At 37.9% G+C, this 17,728-nt stretch overlaps 1 protein-coding gene across 1 annotated transcript in view; it reads right to left on the bottom strand.

The window, feature by feature from the left end:
• skd (mediator complex subunit skuld) overlaps positions 1-17,728 on the bottom strand; it is a 505,637-nt gene that overhangs the window by 430,101 nt on the left and 57,808 nt on the right. The window contains exon 2 of the mRNA XM_090376037.1: positions 13,001-13,271. Within this exon, the coding sequence (XP_090232163.1) occupies positions 13,001-13,271 (271 nt within the window). The remainder of the gene's footprint in view (positions 1-13,000; positions 13,272-17,728) is intronic.

Below are 17,728 nucleotides of genomic sequence, written 5' to 3'. Positions count from 1 at the left end.
AAATCCAATTCATTTTGTTTGTAAATTATGGGCTTGATTGTGGTCACAACATGGTTACCATTCAACTTTCTTTTATACTGGTAAAGGTAGAACTAGGAATAGTAGTAGTGGTGGCATGTGATGCAAGAAAGCATGTGTATGAGCTTATGCAGCATCAGCCAAAAAAAAAAAAAAAAAAAACACACCATTCCCTCCAAATGCCTGTCCAGTTCCTCCTTAAATTTATTCAACCTATCAACTTCCACAACGACAGATGGAAGTTTGTTCCAGCAATTAACCACCAACTGGCTAAAGGCAAATTTCCGCACATCTATTCTACATCTGTCTTTTCTTAATTTGAATTTAAGCCCCCTTAGGTTCGTAACCTGAACAAGTGGAAGGATCCCATCGGAATTCAGCGTGCTCAACCCATTCAAGACCTTATGTGCCTCAATCAGATCACCGCGCAGGTGCCTAGTCTCCAGCTGCTGCAATTTGCAGAACTTAAGCCTCTCTTGGTAAGAGGATCCCTTCATTCCCCCTCACCAATTTGTTGGCCTTCTCTGTACACGTTCAAGCAAATCTACATCCTTCCTAAAATGAGGCCTCCAAACCTGTACGCAGTAATCAAAGCGTGGCCTGACCACTGCCTTATACAGAGGGACAATCACCTCCTTTTCCCTGCTAGCAAAATTCCTATATATCATTGACAAAACCCATGACCTGCCCTGGCAGCCTGTCTGCATTGCTCAGAAAACTTCATATCTGACTGCACAATTACTCCCAGGTCTTTTTCATTTTCTACCACCTTAAGTGTAGTACCACACAGTTGGTACATTTCTCTGGGGTTACTTCTACCCATATGCAGTACTTTGCATTTGTCAAGGTTAAACTTCAGTTGCCACTTCTTAGCCCATCTACCCAAATTAACTAGATCCTGTTGCAGTAGCACACTGCCATTACTATCATTAACAACCCTGCCAACCTTTGTATCATCTGCAAACTTCGACACTAAGCCTGATATACCTTCATCAATATCATTGATAAAAATACAAAACAATAGTGGACCCAACACCGAACCCTGTGAAACTCCACCAATAACATTAGTCCATGAAGAGCAGCACCCATTGATTACCACCCTCTGTCTTCTCCCACTTAACCATCCTTTTATCCATTGTAGCAACTTACCCTTAATACCACTCTGCTCCAATTTGTACAATAGTCTTCCATGTGCAGCAGTGTCAAAAGCTTTCCTGAAATCCAAATATATATCAAAATTATTTTTTGCATCCAGTTCCTTTGCAACCACATCATAATAACCAATCAGATTTGTCACACAAGACTTTCCCTTAACAAACCCATGCTGTGTCTGAATTATTGCTGCAGTCTTGTCTAGATGATCCCGCAATGCATCTTTAACTAGTGACTCCATCATATTACCTGGAACAGAAGTTAAACTAACTGGTCTGTAATTACTCGTGTCACCCTTCGATCCCCCTTTGTGAATTGGGGATACATATGCACATCTCCAGTCTGTGGGGACCTCCCCTGAGTCCAAGGATGCTCTCATAATTATGGCTAAGGGTTTGCTTAGTTGTTTTGCTGCCTCCTTTAATATAACTGGATAGATCCCATCCACCCCAGGTGCTTTTCTTATGTTTATCTTCAACAATTTCTCCTCCACTTTACTCTCAGTTATTACAAAATCATTAAGTACCCTGCTACAATTTGATAACCTTCTGGCATTTTCAAACCTTAATAATTCCTCATGTGTGAATGTAGAGGCAAAATACTCATTCAGTTTGTTTCCTATCTGAGCAGGATCATCAACAGTCGAACAATCGATGTCAAGTGGACCAATCAGATTCATCTCCTTCCTTTTATAGTTTAAATAAGTTTGTTTGTTATTTGGTTTTTAGGAGCATTAGCAACTAAGGCCATATTGCTCCGGGATATGCGGTGGTCATTCCCTTGACCTTTCCGCATCCTCCGTATTTCGTGGTGACGGGCTCGAACCCCGGTCTAATCAAGAAGCGTGTTCTACACACTGCTGCTCCTTCCCACCTGGCTACGGAGGTGCCAGTTTATATAAGTAAAGAAATCCTTGCTGTTTTTCTTAGCATCTTTTGCCAAGGATTTCTCATAATCTGTCTTCGCCTGCCTAACCTCCTTTGTGACCTGATTACATCTGCCATAGGCTTCTGAGTCGCTTGATAATTTATATGCATCCCGTGCATTTTTCTTCTCTGTCAAGAGTCTCATTAGTTCATTTGATAACCATTTAGGCCTTGAACAATATTTCTTAATAGGTATGAAACTTTTAGCGGCATCCACGATTAATTCCTTGAATGCTTCCCACTTAGAATTTACTGTTGGTAACATCGTCAGTTGATCCCACTGTACAGAATTTAAAAACTGTCTGAGACCACTGTACTCACCTTCACGGAAGCAAAAATCCTTTCCTTTACCCCTGATGATAATTAAATCTTTAAGTAAATCCGACATCAATACACTGTGATCAATGCCACCTAGTGGTTCCATTATCTGCAAATTCTTAATACACGAATGATCACTACTGATAACCAGATCAAGAGTATTACTCTCTGGTTGCCTGTCGAACATGCTGCTGCAGAAAACAATCATCCAATAAATCCACAAAGGTCTGACTAGTGTGTGAGTGACGAACCCACAAGTTCCAGTCAATATCTGGGAAGTTAAAATCCCCCATTATAAGACATTCTGATTTACTAGCCCACTATTTCTCTGTACAACTGTTCATTGTACTCATTCGAGTCATTAGGCCTCTAACACACTCCTACTCTTATTTTTGCTTTTGCAGTGCTTATGTCACACCAAACTGACTCAACAGTGCACTGTTCATCTATATCAACTGGATGCACTTCTTTTGATTTTATGTTTTTCTTAATTAACAGCATAACACATCCTCCCTTCCTATCCTGTCTATCCTTTCTGTACACAGTGTACTCCCCAAATTCCAGTTCTGCATTCCTTATATCTGTATGATACCACGTCTCTGCTATCCCAACAATATCCGCCTTTGATGTCTTGGCTAACACTTCAAATTCATCAAATTTATTTACTATACTTCTAGCATTGGTATACATGCAAGCATCCATGCACCTATTCCATTACCCTAACACATACCATATACCCACCTATTTCACGATGACTGCCATCCAGCGCTGAAACCCCCAACACCCCTTGCTCTAGGTCGCTACTTATTTTAATAGAAGTTGTGCAAGAATCACCTTCACCTCTGCCTGTGGCTACTGTTAAACTATTAGTCCTTGTATCCCCCCAAGCTAGCAGTTTTCCGGACCACCTAACACTGCCTCGATAGTATCAGCAAATATTCTTGCACCCTTTCTATTTAAGTGTTTCCCATCCCTGTAGAAGCAGTCTCTCCTGTTAACAAGTACAGACCAGACTAAAAAAAATTCTGCCCCTTGAGCCTTGCACAATCTTTCCAGGGCCGAATTGATCGACAAGACTCTCATCATATACTCCCTCCTATCATGTCTGGGCAGAATTGCAGACACTTTCAAATTCAACCCTAATTCACGGCTTTTGTTCAACAGTGACCTGTACTTGTTAAGTAATTCTGCCAGTCTCCTACTCTTAATATCATTAGTACCAACTTGTACAACTATATCACCTTTTGTGCCCTTAAAAGATGATATCCGCTCCACAACATCATTAACCTTTGCCCCTGGCAGACATACCCTGGTCCTGTTCCACCTATCCTTTTTACAAAGCATGTTCCCCGTTTACCCGACAATAGCGTCACCAACAACTACTAGTTCCTGTGGGACCAGCGCATTCTGCCTTGGGGGTTGCCGCTGTGTCGCGTGATGACCAAGTGCAAGCTCTGGTGTTGATGTGGGCAGCTGAGAGCCTGATGGGCCCCTTAATTTAGATCCTTCGAGGGCATCCACCCTGTCCTTCAAGCTCTCATATAGGCCCATAACAATGCTGAGTTGTCACCTGATTTCCTTACATTGCGCACACACAAAGACATCCCCCATGGCAATATCATGTTCTGTTCCAGAGAGTTTGGCAAACATTTCACAAGTTGCACATTTTTTTAGGCTGTGATGCATTGGAGAATCGCCCCCTCCTCAGTTCTCCCCCGAGTCACAGCACTCCTACCACTTTGTGCCTGTTGCTTTGCTGCTCTAGTCTGGGGCATGATATTTTAAATTAATAAGATCAATAAATTTAATTAATTAAGTGCCAATACTACGCTATCTAATAGAAACAGTGATGCGTATTACGCTATATAATTATATGTTCGAGCTACCTAGTTACCGCAATTAAAAATTTGAATTCCCTACCACTCTATACAAAAACAATGGCTGCAAGATTTGAACGAAATAACGGTTTTACGTATATTAAGTAGTAATCTACAAAAACTAGATTAAAAATAAAAATAACCAGCGTAACTATAACTATAAGACTAAGTATAAAGTACAATATAAAATAACAATTAAGTAAATAAAAAGGCAAACACATCGCTTTTTCGGAGCCTGTAATTCACAGCTGTAATTTTTAAAGAGTCAGCATCCTCTTTAGAATCTGAGGACTTGGTATTACAAATATAAGTTAACACAAATTTATCAAAAATATGCATTTCACTTCAATGTTTTCAAAGACCATAATAAGAAAATTCTATTCATCTACATTTCTTGCTGTTTCTTTATGAATTTGGTAATTTTGATTCCAAATACGACCTTATTTTTTGGATAACATCAATGGTTTTTCCAGATGTGAAGGAAAATTAAATATGCAAATAATACTATATCAGATTTATTAATAATGTTTGCAATGGAACTTAATAAACCTTGCAAATCGAGAAAGACAACCAGATCTTGATGTCAATCCATTTATATATAATAATCCATAGACAATCCATTTATATATAATAATCACACTATCTTTTGTAACACATTTCACATTTCTTTAGTTTTCATTAATACGAGCAGAGGACACAACATGAAGGGAAAGGTAAAACACAAAGTGAATCAGTGATTGTATATTCCCATTGTGAAGGAAAATACCTTTCAAACTTTCACTTGAATTCTGGATTTGAATATTTTTGTCAAATTCTTCATAAAGGCCAGCTAAATCAAAACAGCATAGAGATTGGGCAACTGGGCAAAAATGTACATAAGTGACAAGTCTTTTGTTGCATGTACAAGTTGGATCCCAACTTGCAGTTGGAATCCAACAAATTTCACTCTTAAATAAGATATCAAGTTCTATGCATTGGATTGGATTAGACAGACCCAAGCCCTTTACTAAATCATCCAAGTCTTACTGATCAGGAAAATGTGGTGCTTTACTTGAACAGGCTTCTTCAGGTGTAATCCTACTCATATTATCCACGATGATTCATCGTGTAATTCTGAAGCCTCTTCTCTTGACGATGGACTGGGAATTGGTAGGTCATTATTGTGTGGCACCAGGGCAATACAGGATTGTATGCTGGGATACACTACAGCTTTCTGATCTGCATACTTCTTAAACGTTGATAAAATTAATTAAAATATAATCACAATAAATAAATAATAAAATAACAAATAACTATTTAACTTCCTCCTCCTCACAAAGAAACTATCCAGCTGACCTTTGAATATTCCTAAGTTGGCAGTATCAACCATCTATGTAACTTATTCCAATAGCTAAAAACTTGATGACAAAACAAACACTTCCTACATTTCTGTTGAAATGTATTGCCCCCTAATGTGAATTTATAACTCCTAATTCTAGAATCATTTATAACAATGAAAATTTCACCTTCAATTTTACTTTCTCCTCTCAAAGGCTTGCTTATATGCCTCGATCAAGTCTCCTCTAGGGTGCCCCTAGTTACCAAGCTCTGTAGCCCACATACTCAAACTCCTCATATGTACACCCTTTTGCTGATCTCACTAAGCATTTGCCCATTTTTGGACCCTTTCAAGAAGCTCAATTCTTGAAAGGGTCTTTTTTTTTTTTTTTTTAGGTGCAGTCTCCATACCTAAACACAATATTCCAATTGTGGCCTTACAATTGCCTTATACAGTGGAATATGACCTCCCTCTCTCTACAAGGAAATGTTCAAATGAATCACTGACAGTACATCATGGGCCTTCCTTGCTGCTGCCTTCACTGCTCAGAGTACTTCACATCTGTATGCATTGTAACTCCCAAATCCATTTCTTCTTTTACTGTTTTAGTTCAATCCTACCAAAGTGTATAAGTTATTTTGGAGTTGTTGTTCACCAAGTGTGAGACCTTGAATTTTGCAACCATAAAAATAGCTGTCACTTTTCTAACCATCCATAAGTCTACCTAAGTTGTCCTCAAGAAGTTCTGCTTGGCACTGTTCATTAACTACTCTACCAACCTTGACATCATCTGCAAATTCTAATATCATGCCTGCTATCCCTTTGTTGATGTCATTTTAAAAAAATCAAAAACAAAAGTGACCCCAGTACTAATCCTTGAGAAACTCCACTTCTTAGGTTAGCCCAATCTGAAAATTAACCAGTAATCACAAACCTCTGCTGCAATTCTACAGCCATCTTGCAATCCATTAAGGCTTTTATCCTGTATTCCACCATGTTTTTTCATCTTATAGAGTAGCTCTCATACAGGACTGAGCCAAATGCTTTATGAAACCCAAGTAAACAATGCCAAAATTATTACCTACATCCAGTTTAAGAGTGACTCCATCAAAAAAAGCTAACCAGGTTGGTTAAACATGATTTTCTCTTTATAAAACTAGGCTGCACTTCCTTCAGAATTCCATTTCTATCTAAATGATCCTGTATTGCAATCTTGATCACTGCCTCCATGATTTTCCCTACCACTGAAGTCAGAATGACCAGTTAGTAGTTATGCACTTCACTCTTAGAAAAGTCTCTATGAACTGATGTTACACTGGCCCTTCTCTGAATATATAATTACAGTTAAACAAACAGAAACGGACAAATTTCCCCAAGTCAAGTGATACCGTCATAATTAATCTTAATGGTTCAATATACTCTCTTACCAGTTCCCTCAAATTCACTGGGAATATTCTATCAACTCTAGAAACCTTACTCACCTTTAGGTTCAAAAGTTTTTTTTTAATAAATTATCCAAAATTTCAATACTGCTAGATTTAATGTTTTACAGCTTCATTCACACAATTCTCCTCATCATAAAAGATCTTTCATCTGTAAATACCAATGCAAGGTACCTGTTCAATTCAACTATAACATCAGCTAGGTTATCAGACTTTCACATCCAATACACAATTGTCTGATCTGATTCATTCTTGTTTTTCTTTGTATTCATATATGTAAAAATTTCTTTGTCATCATTCTTTGCTCTGTTAGTCAGCAATTTTTGGCAATTAACTTAGCCAGCCTAACCTTTTCTATGACACTATTACAAATCAATCTTGAGGTCTGTAATATTAATTGCTCTGTAACTGTTCTATGCCACCTCTTTCTTTTCTATTAAACTGACTAGCTCATCCATCGTGGAATGATTCTTATGTTGTATTTCCTTAATGGCAGATACACATTCAAGGCTTCTGTTAACTACAGCTTTAAATATATATCATAATTCTAATTTAGTCACTTTCTGTAGGCTATCTCTCCTCAGTTGATAGAGGCCATGTAGCACCTTAAGCTGTCATAATCTTATTTTCTGAAATCAAAACCCATTCCTTTGCCTTAAAAAACTGTTACCTCTCTTCTCATCATCCAACTTAGAACTTCATGATCACTCCCTGCTAAAGCTTCCCATACTCTTGGCCCTATGATGTCATCTGGTTCATAGACTATGATCGCAGGTGTAGAATATTCTTGCCCCTAGTACTTATCCTAATACGCTGATACAAATAACAATCACCTAGTTGATTTAAAAATTACGTTCACCATGGTGAATTTCCCTCCCACTCGCTCCATTCAATTAGGAGTAAACTGAAATCACTCACAATAACACATTCATACTTGCTTGCCTGTGCCATTGCATGCAAAGGCCCTTGTCATAATCTTCTGGTCTACAGATTACTCCTACTCTCACTAAACCTTTGCTTCCAACTAACTCACATCACACAAGTAACTTCTGAATCTGGCAAGGCTTTTGTTGGGCTTAGGCCACTTTTTATAAGAAGCATGACCTCTCCACTCTTTTACCTTCCTTAAATCATTCCTAAATACACTGTATATAACCATTTAGTAAAATTCATAATTTCCTATTTTCGGTTGGTACCATGGTTTCCATTTGCCCTATTATGTCAGTGTTAGTTCTAATAATAATCATCTAGTTGATTTAAAATTTCACACATGCAGTGGTTCTAACCAGGAGTTCAAATTCACTTATTTTATTGATGATGCACCTGGCATTACTGTGAACACAGTTAAGACTAAGCATTCTTCTGCAGATTAATAGCCTAACACCCTCCTGAAGTTATTTAAGCTTATTTTCTAGCATGAGTTTCCTATTTGCTTAAAACGTTGCTATCCTTGAGACCTCTTGCCAATATTAACTGTTGCAGCAACAAACAAGAACTCTTGAGATATGTGCAAGAGTTACTTTGATCCATATCAACATATCTATATTACTCCTGTGTATCCCTAACCAACAGTATCCCTGCACCCTTAAAGATTCAGGGAAACAGATACTGGCAAAAACTCTTGCACCACATTTGTTCAAATGTATCCTGTCTCTACAAAATAGATTCCTTCTACCTAGAAGGATGAACCGTGCTCATAAAATTTTCCCCCTAAAGCCTTGCAGAGTCCTTAAAGTCTTGAGTTAATTTCCATTTATGCCTGGGCAGAATTGCAGACACAATTCAGACCTAATTCAGAGCACTTTTTCGGCATGGTCCTATATTTATCCAACAAACTGTCAGTTCAGGTGTGTTTAATATCACTGGTCCCCACATGAATAGTAATAATCTCTTTATCACCCTTAAAATATGACAACCTGTTGTGAATCATTATTTGTTGTACCCAGCAGATACATGCTGGTTCTAGTCCACCTATCCTTATTACAAAAAAATGTTACTTGTTTCCCTGACAATTGAATTGCCCACTTGATTATTCCACTAATTCATCCCTTTAATAACATGCAACTCCATGAGATGAGAGGTGCCCATAGCCTGTCTTGATCACCCACAAATATTACAAAATAGGTTTCATAAGCACTGCAAAACCTGGTGCCACCAATGATGTTATGCTTCATCTGATATGGACATATATAACATCTACTAACATAGCAGAATGAGTCTGGGAAAAAACTTACACTTTTATTACATAGCCTAGCAAACTGTAAGTGAAAAATACAAATAAAATATACAAATATTACAAGGCTCTTATATATCAAAGTATTAGCAAATACTTACGTAATACATATAATTACATATGTATTACATAAATATAATGTAAAAATATAATCTTCAATTGCAGCCAAAATATTGACGAGAAAAACCAATGACACCATTTAATTCAGTGCACAAAATACATACAAGAAATAGTTAAATAAACAAACAGATAAATCACTGATAGGGCACCAAGGGCCTTCCTTGCCACCTGCCTACACTGCTCAGGGAACTCCCAAAGAACTTTCTTCCTCTGTTTTCAGCTCAACCCCACCAAATGTATAAGTTATTTTGGGATTGCTGTTCCCCATGTGTTACAATTAAAATTAATCATATCACTATGTAACAATTTTTATTATTATCATAATTAGAAATAATAATACCTTATTGTAAATTCTGCATAGACGTTAACACAGTAAAGAGCTCTTTACAAATAAAATTACAAAAAATAAAGTTGATTTACATGGAGACTGCTTTTTTACCACTGCAAAAACTATGTGTATCTTCCCCCTTTATTGTAATTTAATTCTCTGAATTTGTACCTTTGGTATCTTACATAACTGCAAATGCCTATGAGAAGTTATAAAATATAATTCAAATGTAGTGCAGTGTTTTTCATTCCTATAACATTTTCAGTATGACAAAACACCCTTCAACATCTATGTCATGAGTTATTGCAGGCACAACATAGCAGTCACAGAAGAATTTCAAACAGGCCAACTCACCCCTTTGAAACTCAGATAAACTCTGAGGATGAATCAGTCTCATCCTCAGAGGATTTGGGATCGGGGGGGGGGGGGGGTTCCTAATGAACAGTGTGGTGTTATTTATTATTTATTTGGTTTTTTTTTTTAGGAGCATTAGCAACTAAGGCCATATTGCTCCGGGATATGCGGTGGTCATTCCCTGACCTTTCCGCATCTTCCGTATTTGGTGGTGACGGGCTCGAACCCCGGTCTAATCAAGAAGCGTGTGCTATGCACTGCTGCTGCTCCTTCCCACCTGGCTACGGAGGCGCCTAACAGTGTGGTGTCCATCCAATGTGCTACAAGTGGCACTAGTCAAAAAGAAAGCTTTTCACACAGGCAGTAACTCCAGCACACCCTGAAAGAGAGACTTCAACATCCTTCACCACATATATGCATTAAAAAGGCAGGGCTTTCTTGCAGGGAAAGTGGGAATGCCACTAAAGTGTAGGACCTCCTAAAATTTGCAATCCCCACACAATGGAATTGAAATCTTCAACAAGGACCTCGACTAGACTGAGGCCCTGCAGATAGGCCTGCAGTTTGCACCTATGCCTCAGGACAATATTTCCCAAACATTTTCAGATATGGACCACTGGTATATTTGAGGTAGAAGCCATGGTCCATAAAATATATTATACTAACATGCAAATATATTAATAATCATTTTTTAAAGACAAGATTTACTTATACTAAACACATTTAGTATACATTAGCTTGTTATAAGTATACCTTTATTTCCTTATCAACTTTACATACTGTTACATACTACAAATAAAACTCTGCTTTACTGTCAAGTCCTGAAGACTGCTTAAGTTACACGGGGCACAGGTTGGGAAACACAGCATGTAAGGCTCTGTTTTCCAGCACAACCTATCCTAGACATGTTGGCTCAGAATGTTGTGATCAGGATTCTTGACACCTGGGAGTAAGGGAGACCACTGCTCCAGATATTCTACAAAACACAAACTATCTCTGCACCAATGTGGCACTTAGAAGAAGCTCAGGGTTGACTGCCACATCCACATCAGCAAGATTGACAAGGATAGGGATGTAATGCAAGCCAAGAACACTTACCTAGAGAGAACAGCAACAATGAAACTCAGAAAACATGCCTTTCTATTCACCCAAATATCAATGGTCAACAGTACAAAGGAAGGACCTGAAAGATGGTTGACCTCTTTCTTATCTAGTGTCCTCCCCCAACCTCCATTCACTTAAAATTTCTAAAGGTATGCTCTACAGACTCAAACACATTTCCTTACAACAGGAGGATATATTTGCAAGCATTGATGTCAAGTCTATGCATCCTGAATATTCTAATCATAAATGGAAAGGCCTCAACCAATGTCTTAATACAAAATTTGCAGAGGCTCCAGTTCTGCAAACTGCAGCATCTAGAGACTAGACACTTGTGAAGAGATCTAATTGAGGTATTTAAGGCTCTGAATGGACTGAGTAAGCTCAATGTCAATAGTATTCTTCCACTACCTGCTCAAATTACCCACGTGAGGGTGCATAAATTCAAATTGAAGAATGATGATTGTAGGATAAATGTGCGAAAAGTTGTCTTCAACCAGCGGGTAGTTGATTGTAGGTTGAGGCATATGATGCAAGAAAGCAAGCTTATGCAGCATCAGCAAAAAAAAAAACCCCTTCCCATTTCACTCATTCGGTCACTCCAAATGTTTGTCTAGTTGTTCAGCCCTAAATTTATTTAAGCTATCTGGAAGTCTGTTCCAGCAATCAACTACCCGCTGGCTAAAGGCAAAATTCAACATATCCATTCAACAACTGTCTTTCCTCAATTTGAATTTATGCACCCTAAGGTTCTTAATCTGAGCAAGCAGAAGTATCCCATCAGCATTGAGCCTGCTCAAACCATTCAAGACCTTGTACACCTCATTAAATCACCTCTCAGTTAAAAATATTTCTTGACTAAATGTCTAAGAGTATGAAAAAGGTTGTTTATGCACGGGTAATGCACTTCCATCATTTCTACTACCCACGTAGTATGCATGCATCGTTTAATTATATCTCATATTGTGAATAACCTTCATAACGAGTTGCCGAGGTATTGCACTGCTTTGAATAAGTAACGCTTCACCAGCGGAGAAGACTAATGTTACTTATTCTCAGTAGATACCACCACCCAGACAGCACCATTTCGAAGCTCAATTCCTAATTTGGCATATTCCTAATTTGTTCTACATAATCTGTTAATGCCCGTGTTCATTTACTATAATGGAGAGATATCTCTATCAGTATGCATTTCTACTGAATAAAGGAATATGTCCATAAGCTCAGAATATCAGAAATTTCTCATGCTTAATTTCAACTTAAGAATAGGATTACAATTCTTGTATATTTGGGTACACGTAGAGGGTACAAGAATGCAAGTAGAGGTAGATCAACAAAGGGTGATCAACCTCTGCTTTGTATGTGCATTCTTTATCATTATTGGGAACAAGTAGAATTACAAGGAAACAAAGAGTTATTAAGTGCAGCACAAAAGTTGTAATTTAAGTTATCATTCTATAGAAATAAATAGCCGCCTTTTGTCAATGGAGAAGGTATGAATGATTTGCTTTATTTTTTGGCAGATGTAGAAGTCTAATTCCTTGCACCAAGTGACAGGAAGAATGTTTAAAATTACCAAGATGTAGTCCGATTCTTTGCCAAGAAAAAGTCTGATTCCTTGCATCATTTATCCATTGTAATACTAATACTGTTAAATTAAATGTATGACCATTTCCATTACGACAATGAAGTCAATTTGAGATGAACCACATACCAAAAAAATAGCAGAACATGCAAAATTTAAATTTCAATATGATATCTTACCTTACTGTCAGGAAATAATATATTGTTATGTAATATAAAAGTAACTTACCAGTTAATTCAGGACTAACTAAGCCGGACAGGTCTGGCTGTTCACCATACCAAAATATCCATAACTCTTTATTGTAGTTAATCTGATTGTTTTCGTGGAAGTTTGAACGATGATGATCAGTACTTCCACGAGAAGCCACACGACGCCATACACAAAGTATATCTGCTGCCAGGCACTTACTGAATGATGACAATACAGGATCATCTGATGGATCAACACATAATACACTGTCTGCATATAAACGTCGCCATTTAATGCCACTCAGATCCGCCTGAAATGAAAGTTATAATGATCAGTACATAACTTGAAAATGCAAAAAAAAAAAGGGGGGGGGGGAGAAAGAAAAGAAAAGAAAAAAAAAAAAAAAGAAATTCATTAAATTTTGGTTACTTAATATGACACAAACTACATTACTATATTGATTTTATTAACTCCTGACATTACAAGTGCAAGTGACAGTTGCAACTCCATATGTGTTTATGGTAATTTACCACCCAAATTACCAATTTCACAATGTTGGCAAAATTCCTTGAAAGATGCCGGATTCATAAGTGATCAGGAGAATATGAAACAAAATAATTTTCTTTTTTTATATATTCATTGTCAAGATTGTATTTAAAACAATCTATGACAAAAATTAATAAGTTAACTTTTATAAAATAACCTTATAAAAAAATTAGTTTTTTATATTTTATTTTATAAAAGTTCTTAACTTATTAATTTCTGTCTTAGACTGTCAAGAAGGTGAATAAATACAGGCAAGCTGTATATAAAATAATTATAAATTAATTTATTCTGAAAAGTAAGATATTGTGAAAAAATTCTAGGTGTAGCAGTAGTTTTTAGAACTAGTCTGGAAGAAAGTTAATTTAATTGGTTGGAATGCATTATTCAGTAGTTATATGAGAATTTAAGTTAGATGATGAAATTTAACTGTGTATGTAGCCCAGTTGAAGGCTGAAATTAACCCCAGGGGCTAACATCTGGTGAGTATGGGCTTGGCACACCCAGGGTCCTGAGCTGGATATCATCATGCTTCTTTTTCTTGGCGATTCTCTCTCTCTCTCTCTCTCTCTCTCTCTCTCTCTCTCTCTCTCTCTCTCTCTCTCTCTCTCTCTCTCTCTCTCTCTCTCTCTCTCGGTAAATTCAGAAAATTTTTTTTTTTTGGCTGGTGCAGCATAAGCCTCAGGCTTTCTTGCACCATATGGCTAATAATAATAAGTTCTGTAATATCTGAGAAACTAAAATTTTAGAAAGAGCAGTAGAAATTCATGAAAAAGAAAGATTATAAGGTTGGGAATTAAATAACAGGGTAGGAAATGACAATTACATTTACAGAGATATTTAAAAATATATATCTGAGGATAAAGGTAAATGTAATATTAACAGAAAGGTTAATGTAATATGAGTAAGTTTCTGGACAGTAGAGACACATCTTGGAGTGAATTTTTTCAAGAATTTTGTTTTTGTAAGCTCACAAAAAACTGCATATAGCGTACATGAATGCTTTTAAATATTAATTAAAATTTTTTCCTATTTTCATTTCATTGACACACTAGAGTGGGATTATTGTAAAAAATAAAATCAAAATTTGTATATTTTTTTAATTAAAAAATTACAAAAAAACAAGCACCAATCATTACTTCCAAATTCCAGGGAATTCCTTCACTGCTCATGCAAGTCCACATTGTCTTTTAATCTTGTTAACAAAGTATGCCCACTTGCACCAATTTTTGAAAGTATCATAAATGTAAAATGGCAAAGTTGATAGATGGAAAGCACATCTCTGTAGAATTTAAAAAGAATCTGTAGATATATTGATACTGCATTGAAAGCTCCTTCGGTGCGTGTACATGCGCGCACACGCACACCACCACCTTTGGTTCCTCACATGAAAAAATGTAAATATGCATGCATACTCACAAAAGTGTTAATGGTAAAAAGGCTAAGAGAGAATTTGCACAAGCCATGGCCACTTAATTACAAACAGTGTTTCTGCATAAAGACAGAATAATAAAAACAAGAAATACTAAAAGATCTTGAAGCAGCCAGCTGAAGATACACATGTATACAGTGTTTCATAACATCTAAGCTGTATGTTCAGGATCAATTCAAGGCCTGAAAACAATATACATATATATATATATATATATTGAAAACTTCAATGATAGCAAGCAAAATAAACCACGGCCCCGAGTCTCGGCGTCCCTTGAATGGGGCAGGGGTGCTAAGAATCTCCGAGCTTGCGTCGAAGAATTTTCTGAAACTAGCTACATGGAACGTTAGAAGCCTACTACAACCAGGAAAACTAGCCAATGCTTTACAAGAAATGGAACGCATTAACATCAACATACTTGGGTTAAGTGAAACCAAATGGCCTGGAACAAAGAAGTTTATATCAAACGACCACCACGTCTTCTGTTCCGGAGGAGAAGAGAACACCAAGCAGACGTACGGCGTCGCTTTCGTTGTCCACAAACAACTGGCCAACAAAGTCACCAGTTTCACCCCAATATCGGAACGAATCGCACTACTACAGCTAGCAGGCAACAAGATCAACCTGAATGTGCTCCAGGTCTACGCACCAACAGCGGACAAAGACGATCAAGAAATTGAATTGTTCTACGACAAGCTAAGCAACACTTTAAAGTCGCTGAAGAAGCACGACATGACGGTCATCCTCGGTGACTTTAATGCCAAAATCGGTCAAGGAAAGCTACAAAACATAGTCGGAGAACATGGCTTGGGGACACGGAATGAACGAGGCGACAGACTCGTCCAGTTCTGCCAAGAAGAAAAATTTAGCATTGCCAACACTTGGTTCAAACTACCACCTCGACGACTATACACCTGGACCTCACCACAAGACTCTGACAACAATATCGTCAGGAATCAAATTGACTACATCTTAATCAACATCAGATATAAGTCAAGTGTCCTCAATGCAAAAACTTACCCCGGAGCTGACATATCATCAGACCATAACCCAGTAACAGCAACACTACGTCTCAAATTACGAGCAGTCAAACGCACAAGCACAACAAAAAGAATCGACCTGGAGAAACTGAAGAACACCGCCAACAGACGACAAGTACAGCTTCATCTCAACACTACAATCCGATCGATCGAAGCAGTAACAACAGACGTGCAAGCATTCGGGCGTTCACTCAAACAGTGCATCAATGAAACAGCAGAAACCCTGCTAGGACATCAGGCGTCGAAAAAGAAACAACGGTGGATGACCCAGCACATACTAGACCTAATGGATGAACGGAGAATATTCAAAAACAACAACAACCGGGAAAAATACAAAGAAATACAACAAAAGATCAAACAGGAAATCCGGAAGGCGAAGGAAAAATGGATGGAAGATCAGTGTGCAGAAATCGAAGACCTAATCAAGAAAAATGACAACTATAACCTGCACAAGAAGCTTAAAGAAGCTGGAAACATCTACAAACCGGCTCCTATCCCAAGTTTATATACGGACAACAATCAACCTATACTAAGCAAACAAGCCAAACTCGACACCTGGAAGAGCTATATATACAATCTGTTCGGCACCAACAGAAAACCGGCAGAAACGCAACAACAAACACAGGAAGACAATCTCCACATATTAACATCTGAAGTGGAACATGCCATCCGAATAACAAAGCCAGGCAAGGCCTGTGGACCTGATCAGATTCATGTGGAACTGCTGAAACAACTAGACTACAGCAACATCCAACAACTAACGAAATGGTTCAATCAAATCTACAACAACAACGACATTCCATCCGAATGGCTCCAATCCATCTTTGTGGCCCTACCAAAAAAGGCTACCAGCCGGAAATGCGAAGACTTCAGGCTGATCAGTCTAATGAGCCAGGTGCTAAAAGTCTTCCTCAAGGTGATTCAGCAAAGGATAAGATGTAAGTGCGAAAGTGCACTAGGAAACACACAGTTCGGATTCTGCAGGGGACTAGGCACCAGAGAAGCAATTTTCTGTTTACAAATATTGCTACAAAGGTGCTATGAACATCAAAAAGACGTGTATATATGTTTTATTGACTACGAGAAAGCCTTCGATTCAGTAGACCACGACCGCCTAATTGACCGACTGAGAAAACTTGGGCTTGAAAACAATGATATCAACTTTATTACAACTCTCTACTGGAATCAAACAGCCCGGCTTCGCTATGACAACGATCTGACAGACCCAATTCCAATAAAAAAAGGCGTCCGGCAAGGCTGTCCATTATCTCCCATTCTTTTTAACATCTATTCGGAAATGATCTTCGACCAAACACTGGCTGACAAGAACATCGGCATAAAAGTTAACGGACACTACATCAATAACTTAAGATATGCCGATGACACAGCACTAATAGCGGATTCAGAACAAGATTTACAGACCATCTTGAACGAAGTGGACATAGAAAGCCAAGCATGGGGGCTACGAATCAACAAAAAGAAAACAAAGGTGATGAAGGTCAGCAGGACTGCAAGCAAAATCACGATCAAACTAAACAACGAAAAATTAGAGCAAATACACCGCTTCAAGTATCTCGGAGTGCTCATTGATGACCAGCTGAACCATGAGGCCGAAATCAAAAGCAGAATTGAACAAGCCAGGCAGGCATTCACCAAATGGAGAACCCTCCTCACCGACAGAAGCTTGAACATCGTGCTCAAATTACGCACATTGAAATGCTACATCTGGCCAATACTGCTCTACGGTGTAGA

This window comes from Mastigoproctus giganteus, chromosome 1 (assembly GCF_048544385.1).
Source record: "Mastigoproctus giganteus isolate SK-2022 chromosome 1, ASM4854438v1, whole genome shotgun sequence".
Classification (NCBI taxonomy): domain Eukaryota; kingdom Metazoa; phylum Arthropoda; class Arachnida; order Uropygi; family Thelyphonidae; genus Mastigoproctus; species Mastigoproctus giganteus.
The sequence above is the reverse complement of the archived record's forward strand: the minus strand, read 5'-3'. Positions and strand labels throughout refer to the sequence as shown.